The 14,837-nt window shown below is 39.2% G+C and overlaps 1 protein-coding gene across 14 annotated transcripts in view; it reads left to right on the top strand.

Annotated features, from left to right (window-relative positions):
- LOC133949946 (calcium/calmodulin-dependent protein kinase type II delta chain) overlaps window positions 1-14,613 on the top strand; it is an 84,005-nt gene extending 69,392 nt beyond the window's left edge. For 4 of the 14 annotated variants that reach the window (XM_062384049.1, XM_062384051.1, XM_062384050.1 and 1 more), the window contains exons 14-20: window positions 494-553; window positions 2,176-2,220; window positions 3,199-3,247; window positions 10,813-10,888; window positions 11,001-11,095; window positions 12,594-12,822; window positions 13,015-14,613. In XM_062384049.1, the coding sequence (XP_062240033.1) occupies window positions 494-553; window positions 2,176-2,220; window positions 3,199-3,247; window positions 10,813-10,888; window positions 11,001-11,095; window positions 12,594-12,822; window positions 13,015-13,018 (558 nt within the window). In that variant the 3' untranslated portion in view covers window positions 13,019-14,613. The other 10 variants (XM_062384057.1, XM_062384055.1, XM_062384056.1 and 7 more) reach the window with 4 other exon arrangements.
- Window positions 14,614-14,837: the final 224 nt, after the last annotated feature.

The following is a 14,837-nucleotide window of genomic DNA, read 5'->3' as shown; positions in this document are numbered from 1 at the left end:
TTTTGCCAGGAAAACGTACAAAACCCATCATTCTCATGCCAGGTCCCTTATCCAGGTCTCATAGAGAACAGTTTGAATTGAATTCTACTCCGTAACTTGGTCACTTGATTTGCTTCACACTGTCATTATGTCTTCATCTAACAATGGATGCAGGCCTGTGATAAGAGATCTCCAGCTTGGTTTATCAACTCTTCACTTTGTGTAGTATGGCTATTTTATTTATTAATTTTAATTTTACTTTATTTGTAATGTTGGACTGCTTTGAGTTAGATTAAAAGTGGTTGATTTGCTCACCCTGTTCGGAATAAAAACTGAAGTTAAACCGGTCTGTGCTGGTTGGATCAAAAAGGTGGAGTCGCCATCAGGAACTCATGAGCACAATGCTCCACATTTTCCCTCCACAGCACGTGCTCGCATTAGTGTTTGGACACTAAGCCTTGTCACTTCTGCCCTGTCCCGCCTGTCTACCTGTCTGTCCACTCTGTCCCTCCAGATCAACAACAAGGCCAATGTGGTCACCAGCCCCAAAGAGCCTGTCCCCACTCCTTCTCTGGTACACTGTCTGCTTGCCCTCACTGCCTGCATTTTTGCATGATTTTTTCACTCTGTCTAACTGTCCATCCGTCCGTATCGTCAGCGACATTGTCCTCAATACTCAGCTCGGTGGAATTGTACACCTATCTTTCTTTATTGTTGATGGTGATTGGGTCTTTTTTCTTTCTCCATAAAGCTTTCAGACCTCACATGTCTTGAGTGGGTGTGTAGCATGAGCTGTCCACAAACAGGGGGCTTCATTGCACTTCCATATTGCTGTACATGGGCTACATTCACCTTTGTTGTTGATGATGACTGTAATGGCAGTACCGGGGCCATTGCATGTCAGCTGTCTCTAAGGCACTTTTGCCACAGGACAAGTCTTTGTTGTCAGTCAAAGTGGAGTCAACACTGGCTTGTTATTGGGCTGAGACCGAGTCAAGTAGCCATATGTTTCTGAGGTCATTTGTCTTCTGTAAATAACCATTGGAAGCATTTTCAGGACCACAGTGACTGAGAATATGAAGTTGTATCAAATCAATCCCTGCAAAGCATAATCTGTTGCTGGCACTTTTAGCCAGCATAGCATGCAACAGAGCTTTAAGCTTAGCTTAAAAAAAATTGGAAATTTGTCCATTCATTGTGTTTTTTGGAACACGAGGGACAGTTCATACCAGTCTTATTTATGTGGTTCATGTACAGAGCTCTAGCTAGATGTGATTAGCCTAGCTTAGCATGAAGACTGAAAGCTGGGGGGAAACTGTTAACAACTTTTCAACGCTGTAATTAACACTGCGTTTTTATTTCAGTCTGTAAACAAATGGAAATATAAAGTTGTCAAAGAGCATCTTCCAGCTTTGGTCCCATTGTGAGGCCGATTTGTTTGAAATGGACAAACAGGCTGACCACATCCTCCCACTCTGTACTGAACATAGGGACAAAACATTGATATCAAACTTCTCCACCTACTGCTGGAAAGAAAACAAATAAGTCTATGTCTCAAAATTATGCATTTTTCCTTTAAGAATGTAGCTTTGTACCATTGATTCAAACTACAGTGCACATGAAGTTGGCTAGTCGGCACCGGTGTACAGCAGAGAGTTTTGCAATAGCATACTTGGGAGTGGGAAGCTTCTGTTAACCTTTCAGATTTGTTTTACATCTCACATATTGTTTTGACCTTTACAGGTTCATGTTCGATGTGACTGTAACGTTGTGTGTGATTGCACTGCCTTGTGTCTGAAACTGTTGTGGGTGTTGTAGCTTCAAGAAGAATGTTGGATGTCAGGAAAGGCAGATATAGCAGGTCATTTACCATGTTGTCTGTGTTTCATGTCAGTTTTTGCCATCTTGTTGTCAGTACTGGGTGAAAGTCAATCATCTGTGGTGAAATAATTGATGTTCTTAACCTGAAGATCATGGAATAGTCAGAACTTCCACTGCTGTAACAACCCGTCTGTCTGTTTGCTCCAGAATGCTGTCGTGATTCTGTTCCAACTTCATTTTCCCCTAATGACAAATATGTCAGTTACCCTTACTCCCTTCACAACTTAAATGTAATTTCCTTTTCTTGCAAAGTGTTTTTTCCTGTCCAACTTTTCCCCTAACCCACTTTTGTTCTGCACCGACCTCTCAAATCAGGAGCCTCAAACCACTGTAATCCACAACCCAACTGACGGAAACAAGGTATACAGTGGGTCAGATAGTCTGAGGCTGTGTGTGCCGTTTAGTGTAGAGCCTCATGTTTGTCAAATGAGAAAACAAGGGGCCATGGGACTGGTGTTGCATGCTATTATAACTATTGCATGTCTAATAATGGTCATCCATGTTTACAGTTTTGTGTTTGGCTCTCCATTTTGTATGATCTCCAAATATTTCTGAATGTAAAAATGATGTCATCTTGTGTGGCAGAGAGTGTGCGACCTTTGATGAGTGTGTGCTGATGTTGTCATCACAGCATCACAGGCACTATTGCCGTTGTGTGACAGTGGGTTTATGCATGTTATTGGAACATAACGTACTCCATGCAACCGTGGATTCGAAAAGCTGTTTCTCAAGCCAAATCCTTCACAGAGTAGCCTGGAGTCCATCTACTGCTTCTATGGATGGATCTACATTATTATATAATCCATAAGAGAGAACATATGTGCATGCAATTGTGTTTTTTGCCTTGTGCAGTGACATGATGGTTTTGTTGATCATAGTTAAGCATAATGTGTGCCTGTGCATAGCAAGAGTGTCCAAGTTTTTAAGTCCATCACACAAACCAGTATAATATACTGTTTACCCTGTGTGTTTGTTAAAATCTGATATTTGTTCATCCATTGTACAAGTAATGTGTCGTGTAACATAAGATGTTATGTATGTGTCAAACGGATGAAAATAGAAATAGAAAATCCTGGTAAATTTAGTCTTTATTCTTGTCAATGTAATGCTCAAACGCATAAAGAAAAGTAAACTCCAACAAAATAGGAACCTATGGTAAACATCTATTACATCACAGACCCATTTTCATCACCAATTTGACCAACTGTTCTTTGGAGAGATGTTGAATATCTGAGTTCAGCAACAGGAGCCGCTGGAACTCTTGTGTCCCCCGTGTCCTCGGCACGTCTGTCGTCTGCCTGGTTATCCTCACTGACCTTTTTATGTGTCCTTTCACAGGAGTCCAGCGAGAGCGCCAACACCACCATCGAGGACGAGGACGTGAGAGGTAGGGAGGTTGGACCTACCAACACAAAGCACCACTCTCTTAGCAGGACTGCTTCCTTGCACCTCAGTAAAAGTCTGTCCACAAATATTTCCCTCTCTTGGTTACTAATTCGAATTATTGCTAATATTTTGAACTAACATCTTGCATGTTGTATTATTGTCTTGTCAACATCTTTCATCCCCTATTGTCCATGCTGCTTATTTTTACCATATAATGAAACCATGTTTGGACGGAGCTATGGGGCCTTGCTGTGTTCCCTATCCCCCTGTTTGTGTTTATTTTGTGGAGCACACATTTATTTCAGTCAGGAAAATCATTTGAAATAGGTAATGTGAATGGACAGCCCACGCAGCACTGATGTTTAAAATCCAAAACTTTCGGTGGGATCTTTGAATAGCTGCATGACCAAATTACCACCAACTAAATGACTGATTGGGCTGCCTTGGGTCCTAGACACTAATGGACTGAAAACACTCACATTTGGGGCCTAAGGGCATAATTCACCCTGTCCAGTTGGTATTCCAGCCTTAACTTAGCCTAATTTTGAATGCAAGTCCAGTATCTTTGTTATGGACCTCTCTGTACATTCAAAGGAAACATAAACTCCACACATTTGCAGTTTTGTTGTGAGATAGGTTTTTAATAAACTGCATAGTGCTCAGGTCTCAATCCTCTGTAGCATAAATAGGCTTCTAGCAGAGTTTAGGTCCCCTCTGTTGACTGCTTTGTGACTGAACTACAGGAAACAAAGTGTTTAGAATCTTTAGTGTAAGTTTACAGACACTTAAACCCTGGCACTTCAAAGCTTATAGTAGAAAAACAGACAGGAACTGCAGGAAGGACCTTTGTGTGTCTTATCTGTGAATCGAGTATTTTCAGCTGGACTCGACCAGGGACTTTAATTGATTTGTGATTGTGTGGCTTTCTGTGTGTGTTGTGTGCTTGTTCTCTACAGCAGCGACCTTTGATAGAGCAGAGAATCTATCAGACAAATTAGATTTGACTTATTCCGTCTTTTTTACAAAACATTTTCTCATTCCTGGGGCTCCTCACGTTCCTGCTCTGTGCGCATCCATACTTTCAGTTTGTACACAGGTCCATTAACAGACATGCCTCATGCCCTTTATAATGGCCTCCATTATTATTCATGGCTGACGGGATCGTCATTCCTCAATGCTCCAGTAACCTCATTCATCAGGGCTTTGAAACTGCTCTTCTTGTTATAGTGTTCAGTAAGATGCCTTCCCTTTCTTTAATTTTTTTTAAATAGTATCGTCCCCCCCCCCCCCCCCCCCAAAATAATTTCTCTCTGCTATTATTCTCTGACGCACATATCGTATTACAGCTGTTCTTCTGTCTTACATGTGTGATGTCGATCAGACTCTCAGTTTGCAAAGAGGATTATAAATCTTTATGAAATTGGGGGAAGATTTTAATCATGACATATTTTTGTGAGTTCATCAGTGGTCCAGAGGAGCTAGAGGCAGAAATGGCAATGAGGACATATGCTGTTCATTAACACCTACATGTATGATGGACGGCTGGTGGCTGTGTCCTAAGAATGTTTAATTTCCTCCATACTAAATGGATTTGTAAAGCAGTGTCTTCTCTTCTTGAAGTTGGTTGAGAAGTGGAGGCAGTGATGTCCTTCAAAGGGAGCACGTATGTCAGTGGTCTAGGTTTCTATGATGAATACGATGTTGTCGTGGTCACATGGGGGGGGGGGGGGGGGGGGCAGGTAAACAGACCAACAAGCTGAAAACACAAAGTTTAACTTCTTAGCACATTTTAAAGCTTTGATAGCCCGGAATGGTGACATATGTTGTGGATCTCCCTTGTGCTCTATTTGCTTGCGCTGTGTATGGCGGAAGTTGAGCAGAGCTTAATGTGAAAGAGGCAGCTGGTGAACTTTGTGTGTGTTCATCTGGTTGTGGATTTTGTTTCATGAGTACTTATCTATAGATTTGTATTGAACTAGTCAATCAATCAAATATTATTTGTATAGAACATATTAAGAGATTTTTTGGTAATTTTTAAAGTGGAAATGCTAAAATAATTCAGTTGTTTTATAAATGTATGTATGTGTGTCAATGACATATAAGGATTTTCAACAGGCCGATTTTAAAATACAAAAAAAGAGAATATATATCAAAATTATTCAAACATTAGGAATGTTGTGTATAACTAAAAAAATCATTTCAAAATGTAAAATTATTTGATTTTAGTGATTCTTCATATAGATGACTTGGCCGTGGCCTTAAAAATGTCATGTAGTTTGACCGTAATTTATCTTAAAATTAATAATTTCCTTAATATGATTTAATTTTGTTACAATTTCTCAATAATATAAAGTCCCATTTGGCGTTAGGGTATGACCCATTTTCTGGCTGCTCTTGTGCTACATCTTCATCAACCAGATGTATGTCTCCCTGCTGTTTATTTCTCTCGTAGTTGAAAAAGCTATGTAATATCGTGCCATAAATCAATAAGTTATTTTGGACTAATGAAAGATGAAAATTTGAATGACAATATGCATTTTGTCCAATAATGAAAAACACAGAAGAGCAATATGAACTTCATGTTGCTTCATTTGTAGTTTTCGTTTTTAAAATGTTTTAATATACCTTTGTCTTCTCCGAGCAAGGTTCTCCGCTCTTGCTACAGAATCAGAATGAACACGCAGCACATGGCCAAAGGTTTTTCTTTTGCTGGGAAGTGGCATCTGGTGATATAAATTTAAACAGTTATAAATTAATAAACACAAATAAATAATAAATTGTGAATAAATTAATAATAACTGAGAAAAAAATTACATGTTGCATTTTTTGGGAGGTATTTATTCATGATATTGTACAAAATTTAACAAACCGTTCTTTCTGAAATAATAGGAAAAAACACTGTAATTGAATAGAAATATTTTCCAAATATACTTAAATAAAGTCATCATGTTAAACACTCTGCAATGGACGCAACACATTTGTTCGCACCACATGATATTTTCCTAGTTCAGTCAAAGTTTACACCTAAAGGAAACAAACTACGTCAGCATAAAAGGTCATACCACATGATATCCAAATGTGTCAACATACCAGCTGTGACAATCCAAATTTGAGAGAGAGTTACAAACCTGTTGTTGCTTCCATTGGTCCTTGGCAAAATGGTTTATGATGCAACTTCCTGTCTTTAAATGGATTTCAACATCAACGTCCCAAATTGTTCATTTCTTAAACAAAGTTTGTTGTACACTATGATGGAAATATACATGCAAATGCTTCGCAATTTTGCACAGGACTACAAAAGACTTTGCAAATCGTGCTAAATTTGGCAGAAAATAAGTTGAAATAGATTTTGAGTCATTTTAAAGAAGTTTTCACTACAGCAGTCCGAACAGTCGCACCACATGATATTTTGACACTTTGAAAAACAAAAACATTGAAATAACTAATGGTTTTTGGTAATTTAAAGTGTATACATATACGGGAGATGTACTACATATATATGGTAATCCTTTATGTATTTAAACCTTTTTTTAACTGAAGAAAATGCAGTCGGACAGAAAATATAGGCGTCACGCCATTGACCCATACATAAACATTACACACATTATTTGATTGGGAACTTTTTAATCCTTAGCCGTCTCCAAACAGACACACAAACACGGGTCTCTCTCACTTTGTGATTTCTAACACACAAACACTAACCAGGCATATTTAATGTAATTCAGCTTGTTTCTTTCAGTCTGGTGATGTGTATTATCATATTCTGTGTTGTTCTCTGCTCTGTATGTGTGAACGTTTTCCATGTAGCAGTGCAGAACCATGTTTCCCCTATTGGTGAAGAACCTCAGTCACAAATGTCTGCATCTTCACAAGCAGAAGGAAAGAAGTGACTTTGGTTCTTGATCCATATGTGCTTCAGTGTTTTTTGCTCAGAACTTATATGACATTATGAAAGTTGGTCAAATTTGAAGACAAGTTGTGTCAATTTGACAAAAGTGCAAAGGCCACCTTCACATAGTCCAGAGACTGAACTTGTGACATCCTGGAGTGGCTGCTACACCTGCCTCTGTGCTGGTGGAGGACACTCAAACAAATCTTTACGGGACCCTCTCCTACACTGTTAGAAAGTTCCTTTAATAATCTGCAAGGCTGCTGCATCATCGCTGTTCTAATGATAAAAATGGATCATCGCACATCCCTGTGGTTCTGTCTATCTGATCATCTTCCCTGAGTTGTTGTCAGCTTGAGGAAAGAAATTATTATTCTGAACATTGTCATTTCCTGCTTTTCATGTGTTCTTCATTTCACATTTTCATTTTCTCCATTTCACTTTTTCCCCTCATTCCCGTTGTGCCCACATGCTGGTCGACATAACCTTCCATCCTTCAACCTCTTCTTCTTAGCATACTCTCCATCCTCCCGTCCCTCCATCTACCACCTGAAGCATTTTGACCACTCCTCATCTCACTCCCAATCCTCCTCCTCTTCCTCCTTCTCCTCCTCCTCTTGCTGGTACTCTCCTAGCGTCTGGCCCAGTGGTCAGGAGATCGTCCAGTACATCCTGTTGGCACTGGTGGTTGCCTACCTGCTCCTTTTCTTCATATTTTGCTTCCTGGTCTTTTTCTCTGACCAACCTACCATATGCTACTGCGGCCCCCATCAGACCCCCACACAGGGGCCCAGACCCCAGCATGGGCTGCCCCTACCCAACAAATCCCAGTGTAAGTTCCAATTCACAGAGGGGGAGCTGTGAGCTTCAGCCCCATAGATATTTATATATATATCTATATATATATATCTATATATATCTATATATATATATAAAGGCTAGATGTCTCAACCGCGTTTCCGGTCAACAGAGTCGAACGTCCGCACATGGCGGCCATCTTGCCACAGGCAGCTTGCCCACCCATAACATTGTGTTGGTAGTGGTACATGTACTTTTTAAATAAAAAAAATTCTTGATGAATATTTGTAAAGGGAAATCTTGTACCTATATTATTCTATTTTTTTTTTAATAAACAATTATTTATAAGTATACAGTGTCATAACTACATATCTGACGTTTTTAGCAAACCAAACCATTTAAAAATCGGTTGAGAATTTAGCAAGTTATGGTTATTTAAAAAGTACGTACAGCTACAACACAATGTTATGGGAGGGCGAGCTGCCTGTGGCAAGATGGCCGCCATGTGCGGACGTTCGACTCCGTTGGCCGAGATATCTAGACTTATATATATATATATATATATATATATATATATATATATAATGTTCAGCCCCTCATGAGAACAGGAAGTAGAGCTGCAGATTATTTGCAGTAGTCCTGAAATTAGAATATGTAGTCAAGAAATTAGTTTAGTTGAGTCTGTTAACTCTACTTTAAATAAAATGCATGTTGATCACTATGAAAGTGTGGCAGGCGTCACACTTCACTTCACAGACTTCCTGTGTAGCTTCACTGAACCACACCTAAACTGTGAGTGCAGATCTCCTGTCCTATAGCACCCCCCACAGGCCGGACAGGAGCAGAACACCCTGACTTCTTTAGCCATATGAGACAAATTGTGATTTGTGAATATGGGCTATACAAATACAGTTAGATTAATGGATTGACTTATCTTCAATGGGAGTTTGCTTTTGACCCCCTCAGATCAGAACACTGTGTGTGTGACCCTTCCTCACATGTTGTGGCCCTAGTTTAGATCTGCGAGGACTTTAACAGTGTTGAAGCTGTGGATTCGTGACACAGACTTTTAGGTGTTTTGTCCTTTTTCATTTGTGAGTGCCTACTATTTCCTTTGTTTCTTCTTAGCTTTAAATGAGCAGTTAATTGAGGGTTGATTCGTAGCCTTTGTATGGAAACGTTCAAGTTTACTTTTAGTATGTACTATATAGACTCCTAGCTGTATCAAACATTAATGTTTATAATTTCTGCAGTATAATAAGCTTTATTTGGATTAAGTTGTTGTGAACTGGTGCATAGTGAAGCAACTATAGTTCTACTTAAAAATCTAAATAAAAAAGTAGAACAATTCATTCAAATTAGAAATAATTACATATTACGTATGTATTTCAAGTCCTACATAACCAGTTCAATTGTTGGAGACATTTTCCTTGACAGAATCCTACTTACTTGAATAGTAAAAAAAAATGCAAAAAGAGTTCCTATTTAACGTAAAGTATTGAAATAAGTAGATTTTTATAGATCTTTTATAGATTATAGATCTTGTATAGATCTTTATTAAGTTTTTGTTAGCAAAAATATAGTAAAGTAATTCTGAGGCCAGTGCCCTGTTTGAGCTTTCCCATTGAATGGATGGAAGGGACTGAGCTGAGCCACCTGCTTTGAGAGCAGTTGCTGTAGCTGTCAGGTGAGCTGAGCCTGACTGAACTAATGCCTTGTTCAATCTGTGGAACGTATATAGCCCATAACCACAGATCACGTCTTGCCTCATAGGGCTTAACAATCTGAAATATGTGTGACATTCTCTGCCCTTTACCCTCCACCAAGGTTAAGAAAAACACCGGAATCTCAGGAGAGTATGAAGTGAGGGATCCCTCTCCCATGAAAGACAGGAGTATAGATGTAGATATATGCACTTGCTGCAGTCCTCACTAATCAAACTTTTCACAGTAAAAACCTCCAGAAAACCAGTCTAGTGTTGGTTTGTGGCTCAGGGGCTTTGAGCCCTTTTCTCCTCTGTTGGAACTTTCCTAAAGAAGACATTGAACCTTAAACCACTCAGCATGTGGGGGGGAATGTCCCTGTGGACAAACGCTATCTGGACTGTTTCGTAAAAATGTTCAATTCGTGTACATAAGCTAGTCCAGATGGTCAACGCAACGTTTGCAAAACAGAGTCCACAGAGAATAAACAGTGTTTTCACTGCGTCAGGCTTTCTACAAAACCAGCCAATCACAGAGGGGTATTCTGTTTTTTCTCTAGTCTAGACGTGTTTCGTGTCTTTACCTGCTGGAGCTGCTGGTTTCAGTCCTGAGCAAAGCGAGAGTATTTAGATGGGAACATGTTTCACCTCCTGGCTGTTAGTGTTTTGGTTTTGCTGTCAGTGGAGGGGATGAGTGCACAGCAGCCTAGACAGCAGCGGACTGTAAGTGTTCAGCTCGCTGGTAACAACAGTGGACTGGAGACTGAGGAAGGTAAAAATGGATTTAGAGAGAGTGTGTGTGTGTGCCTATGTGTAACCTTCTCATTCATTGACTCCACCATGTTACCACTCATCTCCATATTCTAAGTGTCAATAGTGGTTATCCTTTGTTTTTACAAGCCTCAACAACCGCACTTATTCTTTTCATTCATTGTCTCCTAGCTTACCTACTTAGCATGAAAGGTAATTTTGATGTCGTCCATGTTGATCCATGCCGACTAACTTCCTCCCAGTCTTTCCTTCATTCGTACTCTGTCTCTTTCTGTCCCGATGTTGTGATGTTGGATCGGTGTCGTCCTCATGTTTCACACTAAGATATTTTACCTTTTAATTTGTGCTTCTCTTCACATACCTCAGGTGTTTTGTTTGCAAATCTAACTTTGTCTTTGTCTCTCAGCTCGGAAGCAGGAGATCATTAAAGTCACTGAGCAGCTGATTGAGGCCATCAACAACGGAGACTTTGAGGCCTACACGTCAGTTAAACTGTTTTCATTTTTTAAATACGATTCATTTCCACATGTAACATCAAATATTCTCAGTCTTTGCATTAACGTGACCTTTTCCTGTCTGCGTGCTCTCTATCAGGAAGATTTGTGATCCCGGCCTCACGTCCTTTGAGCCCGAGGCCCTGGGAAACTTGGTGGAGGGCACCGACTTCCACCGCTTCTACTTTGAGAACGGTAACAAATTTCTGTCTCAGATGGTGTCATGTACTTTTCAATGTTATTTTTAGATTAGGATAATAATGGATGAAGTAATGTAGTCTAGACAAAGATGGTGCTAGCACAAAGTTTTAAATTTAATCTTGTGTTTCACTTCAATTTGATTTGTGGTTCTCAACAGTGTCAAAGCCATGACATTAAAACCACCACTTGAAACGTGTTAGATACCACGAACAGTACAGCATGTGTTTACTTGAATAGATATGAACATTTCTTTACGATGTTCCAAACTCCTCCCCATTTGTTTAAATGATAGAAAACAATCATTTAAGTTTTCGAAATTAATTCTGAATCTGGATATTTGCCAGATTGCTTTCTTGTTTTTACTGGAATTAGTTTTTGTTATAATAGACATTTTGGCCTCATGTTTAGTTTTAGGTTATATAACATTTAATGACACGTGTCACTTTCTGCAAAAACTATTTTGAATTAGACCTTCTGCCCATGACGCTTTAAAAAGTTAGGAGAAAATTTGTTGAGTTAACTAGTGTGTGAGATTTAGTGCCATCTAGTGGTGGAGTTGCATGTTGCACCTGAATACCCCTCACCTCACACAGAGAGACCCTTTTGGAAACCTTCAGAAGGTGTTTTAGTTTGTCCAGTGTGGGCTACTGTAAAAAACATGGTGGCCTCCGTAAAGAAGACCCACTCAGGATGTTTTTTAAAAAGTATTTAAATATTAAAGCGTTCATTCTAAGGTAAAGAAAACTACAATTAATACACTTTAGAAAACATCACAAGGATTATTTTATATTAAATGTTTGCCAATAAATCCCTTTCACCTAAATCTTACACACTGAACCTTTTTTAAGTTTGATCAAAAAATATTTTCTCAATTCCTGACGGAAAACCCTTCTTTTGCCAAACGTAAAATAAATAGATGAGAAGAAACCCTGGAACCATTGTCTCTCTTTCCTCTCAGCTCTTTTGTGGAAAACTTTTAATTGAATGCAGAATATTTGTTTGTTAAAGTGATTAGTAGCTTTGATCTTTGGAAGTAGACCATGAAATATCATGGTACTAAAAACTCAAGATTACACTTAGTTGAATGAGCTCATCATTCTCTGTCGAGAACCAACGCTGATGAAGATAGTTTATGTGAAGAGGATACAGGAACCAATTTCTGTACAGGGCTTTGCTGAAAACAAACCTAAATTGATTTAGAACAAAAAATAGTTGAACTGGAATGTTACTGCACAGATGATTACACACACAGCTCGTTTTAATTGCCCTATATAGCTCAGCATTAAATTTAGAGGCCTGACCCAGGCTGGATTTTTTTTAACCTGACACTGATATTTGGGAAAAAGTCAGATAATACATTTGCCAATATTTAGTTTTTCAAGTCGAACAAAGCAAATCCCTTTTATGTACAGTGAGACCTTGTAAATCAGACAGGCTCTTCAATACTCTTATACAGTTTAAGCCTCCTGTTCATGTCTGTATTCCTCTGCAGCTCTGTCTAAGGGGAAGCAGCCGATCCACACCATCCTGCTCAATCCCCACGTCCACCTGATCGGGGACGAGGCCGCCTGCATCGCCTACATCCGCCTCACCCAGTACATCGACGGCGGCGGCATGCCTCGCACCATGCAGTCGGAGGAGACCCGCATCTGGCACCGCCGTGACAGCAAGTGGCAGAACATCCACTTCCACCGCTCCGGCTCGCCCACCGTGCCCACCAAGTAAGGTCCTTCTCCGGCCTAACATAAATCCCAACTTTTACACCTTAGCCAATAATTGTATTGTATGTGCATTCATTTAAATGACATCACTGTTACTGGGTACACCTTTCAAATTCTCCATGGGAAAAAGTACAGCTCACATGTTTTTAGTATCTAATGCACGTATTAATGCTCATGCCCTTTCTGTTCCAGTTGAGTTGAAGATCTGCGACGGCAGCTGACGAGATCCCGCCTACCAAGAATCGATCCAATCCCTCAGCCAATCCCTGCCCATAACAGCTAGAGCTCAGCCCTCTCAGTGTGTTGTTTACATATTGTCGCTGCTGGACTGAAGATTATTGTACACGTTGGGGCGGGTGGGTGCAAATCAAGAGAGAAATCGTTAACGATATCATTTTGTCGTGAGTGCGTGGCGGTGTTCATTTCCGGATCTTTCCATCCCCAACATGTTTTAATACGCTGAGTTTTTCTTGTTATTATTTTTTTAGATCAGTACGTTTTTAAATAGAAGTGATTTTCAGAGGCGCCAGTTGATTCGTTTTTAAGAGGCTGGTCGAATATGTGAAACTTCCAGTTGTCAATGTAGTGAGAGTTTGTCATTTGAATATTGCACATATTGAGGACTCATGAGCTGTCGTGATGTTTTCGCCTTTCGGCACAAAGACCAATATATCACATATCTGCTTTTCACTCGTGTATCTTTTCAGAATTGCCATCCGTTATAGCTCAGACACGCTTGCTTTGTTTCGGTGGTGTATAGGATTCGGTAATTGATGTAAGTTGCTCTCTCTCTCTATCTTTTGTAGTATCCATCTGCATTAAGTATGCTTACTTGGAATCTAACTACATGTTTAAAACAGGAAAATCATTTGGAAGGTGTGTTATATTTTGTGCGTTCGGAGCTCCGCGGCACGGCAGCATGTGAGAAGAGCCTCTTGTGATAGAATGTAAACTGAACTAGAGATGCGTATACTTCTTAAGGGCCATTCTGTCACTCTTGCCAGTTCAATCGTATTTACATACAGTGCAGAGCAAATTATGTGAAATTTATCAGTTTTTGTATTTGGTTTTGTTTACTTTTTATATTGTGATTCTGATGCTTGTCCCTCCACTTGTCATTATTATTATTATTATTATTGCATTTCTTTAAGTACCCTAATTGATGTTATCCCTTTATTTCACCTGGAATGTTTGCTCAATATGTTCATGCCAATGTTTTACAGCGCCACATTTTACACTGGACAGGATTGAAGTAGAATCATGTTCAAACTCGTTCAGGAAGCAACTTCCTGTTGATTTTTGCAGTTAGCAATTGGATTTTTGGTCGAAGTTACCAATCACCATTCTCTTTTAGTTATTGATATGTGTCTATAATTATGTTATCGTAGTGTCACTCTTGGGAATTGTAGCCATCACTCACAGGTTTATGTTTAAACACTTAAATTTATGTTTTTAATGTGGATATAATGAGCCAGGGAAATCATACAAAAAATAAGGGAAATGAAACATTCACATTTTTAGATTGAGTCACAGGGTTCACTGAGGATTTGGGTTCGGCATATACATTTTATGCTTACAAGCATAAGAGTTATGACATCACTGAATTGTTCCGAATCTTTTTACCATTCTTCTGTGTGATCACAAGTTCCACATCACCACAATTGTTTTTCTATCATCCTAAGATGCATTGAAACTCCCAATGGGACTGTGGTATATAATGTTGCAATGATGGGACAAACGTAATGTATGTTTAAGATATATCAAATAAATTGTGTGATTTCTGCCAAATGATTTGATTTGTGCTGGTTTTATTTATTTATCTACTTCTTTCTCTACTGTTTTAACTGCTCTTAAGCTGTGTTTATAATATGAATTATTCTAAAAGTTATCAAGTCCTCTGTTATTTATCGCATACATTAAGGAGATCTATTTTCCAAATCAATGTACACTTGCATACTGGTGATTCCATCATGTTTGCAAACAAAATATTCTGTTTACAATAGTTATTATTATTC

Source organism: Platichthys flesus, chromosome 24 (assembly GCF_949316205.1).
Source record: "Platichthys flesus chromosome 24, fPlaFle2.1, whole genome shotgun sequence".
NCBI classification, from domain to species: domain Eukaryota; kingdom Metazoa; phylum Chordata; class Actinopteri; order Pleuronectiformes; family Pleuronectidae; genus Platichthys; species Platichthys flesus.
The sequence above is the reverse complement of the archived record's forward strand: the minus strand, read 5'-3'. Positions and strand labels throughout refer to the sequence as shown.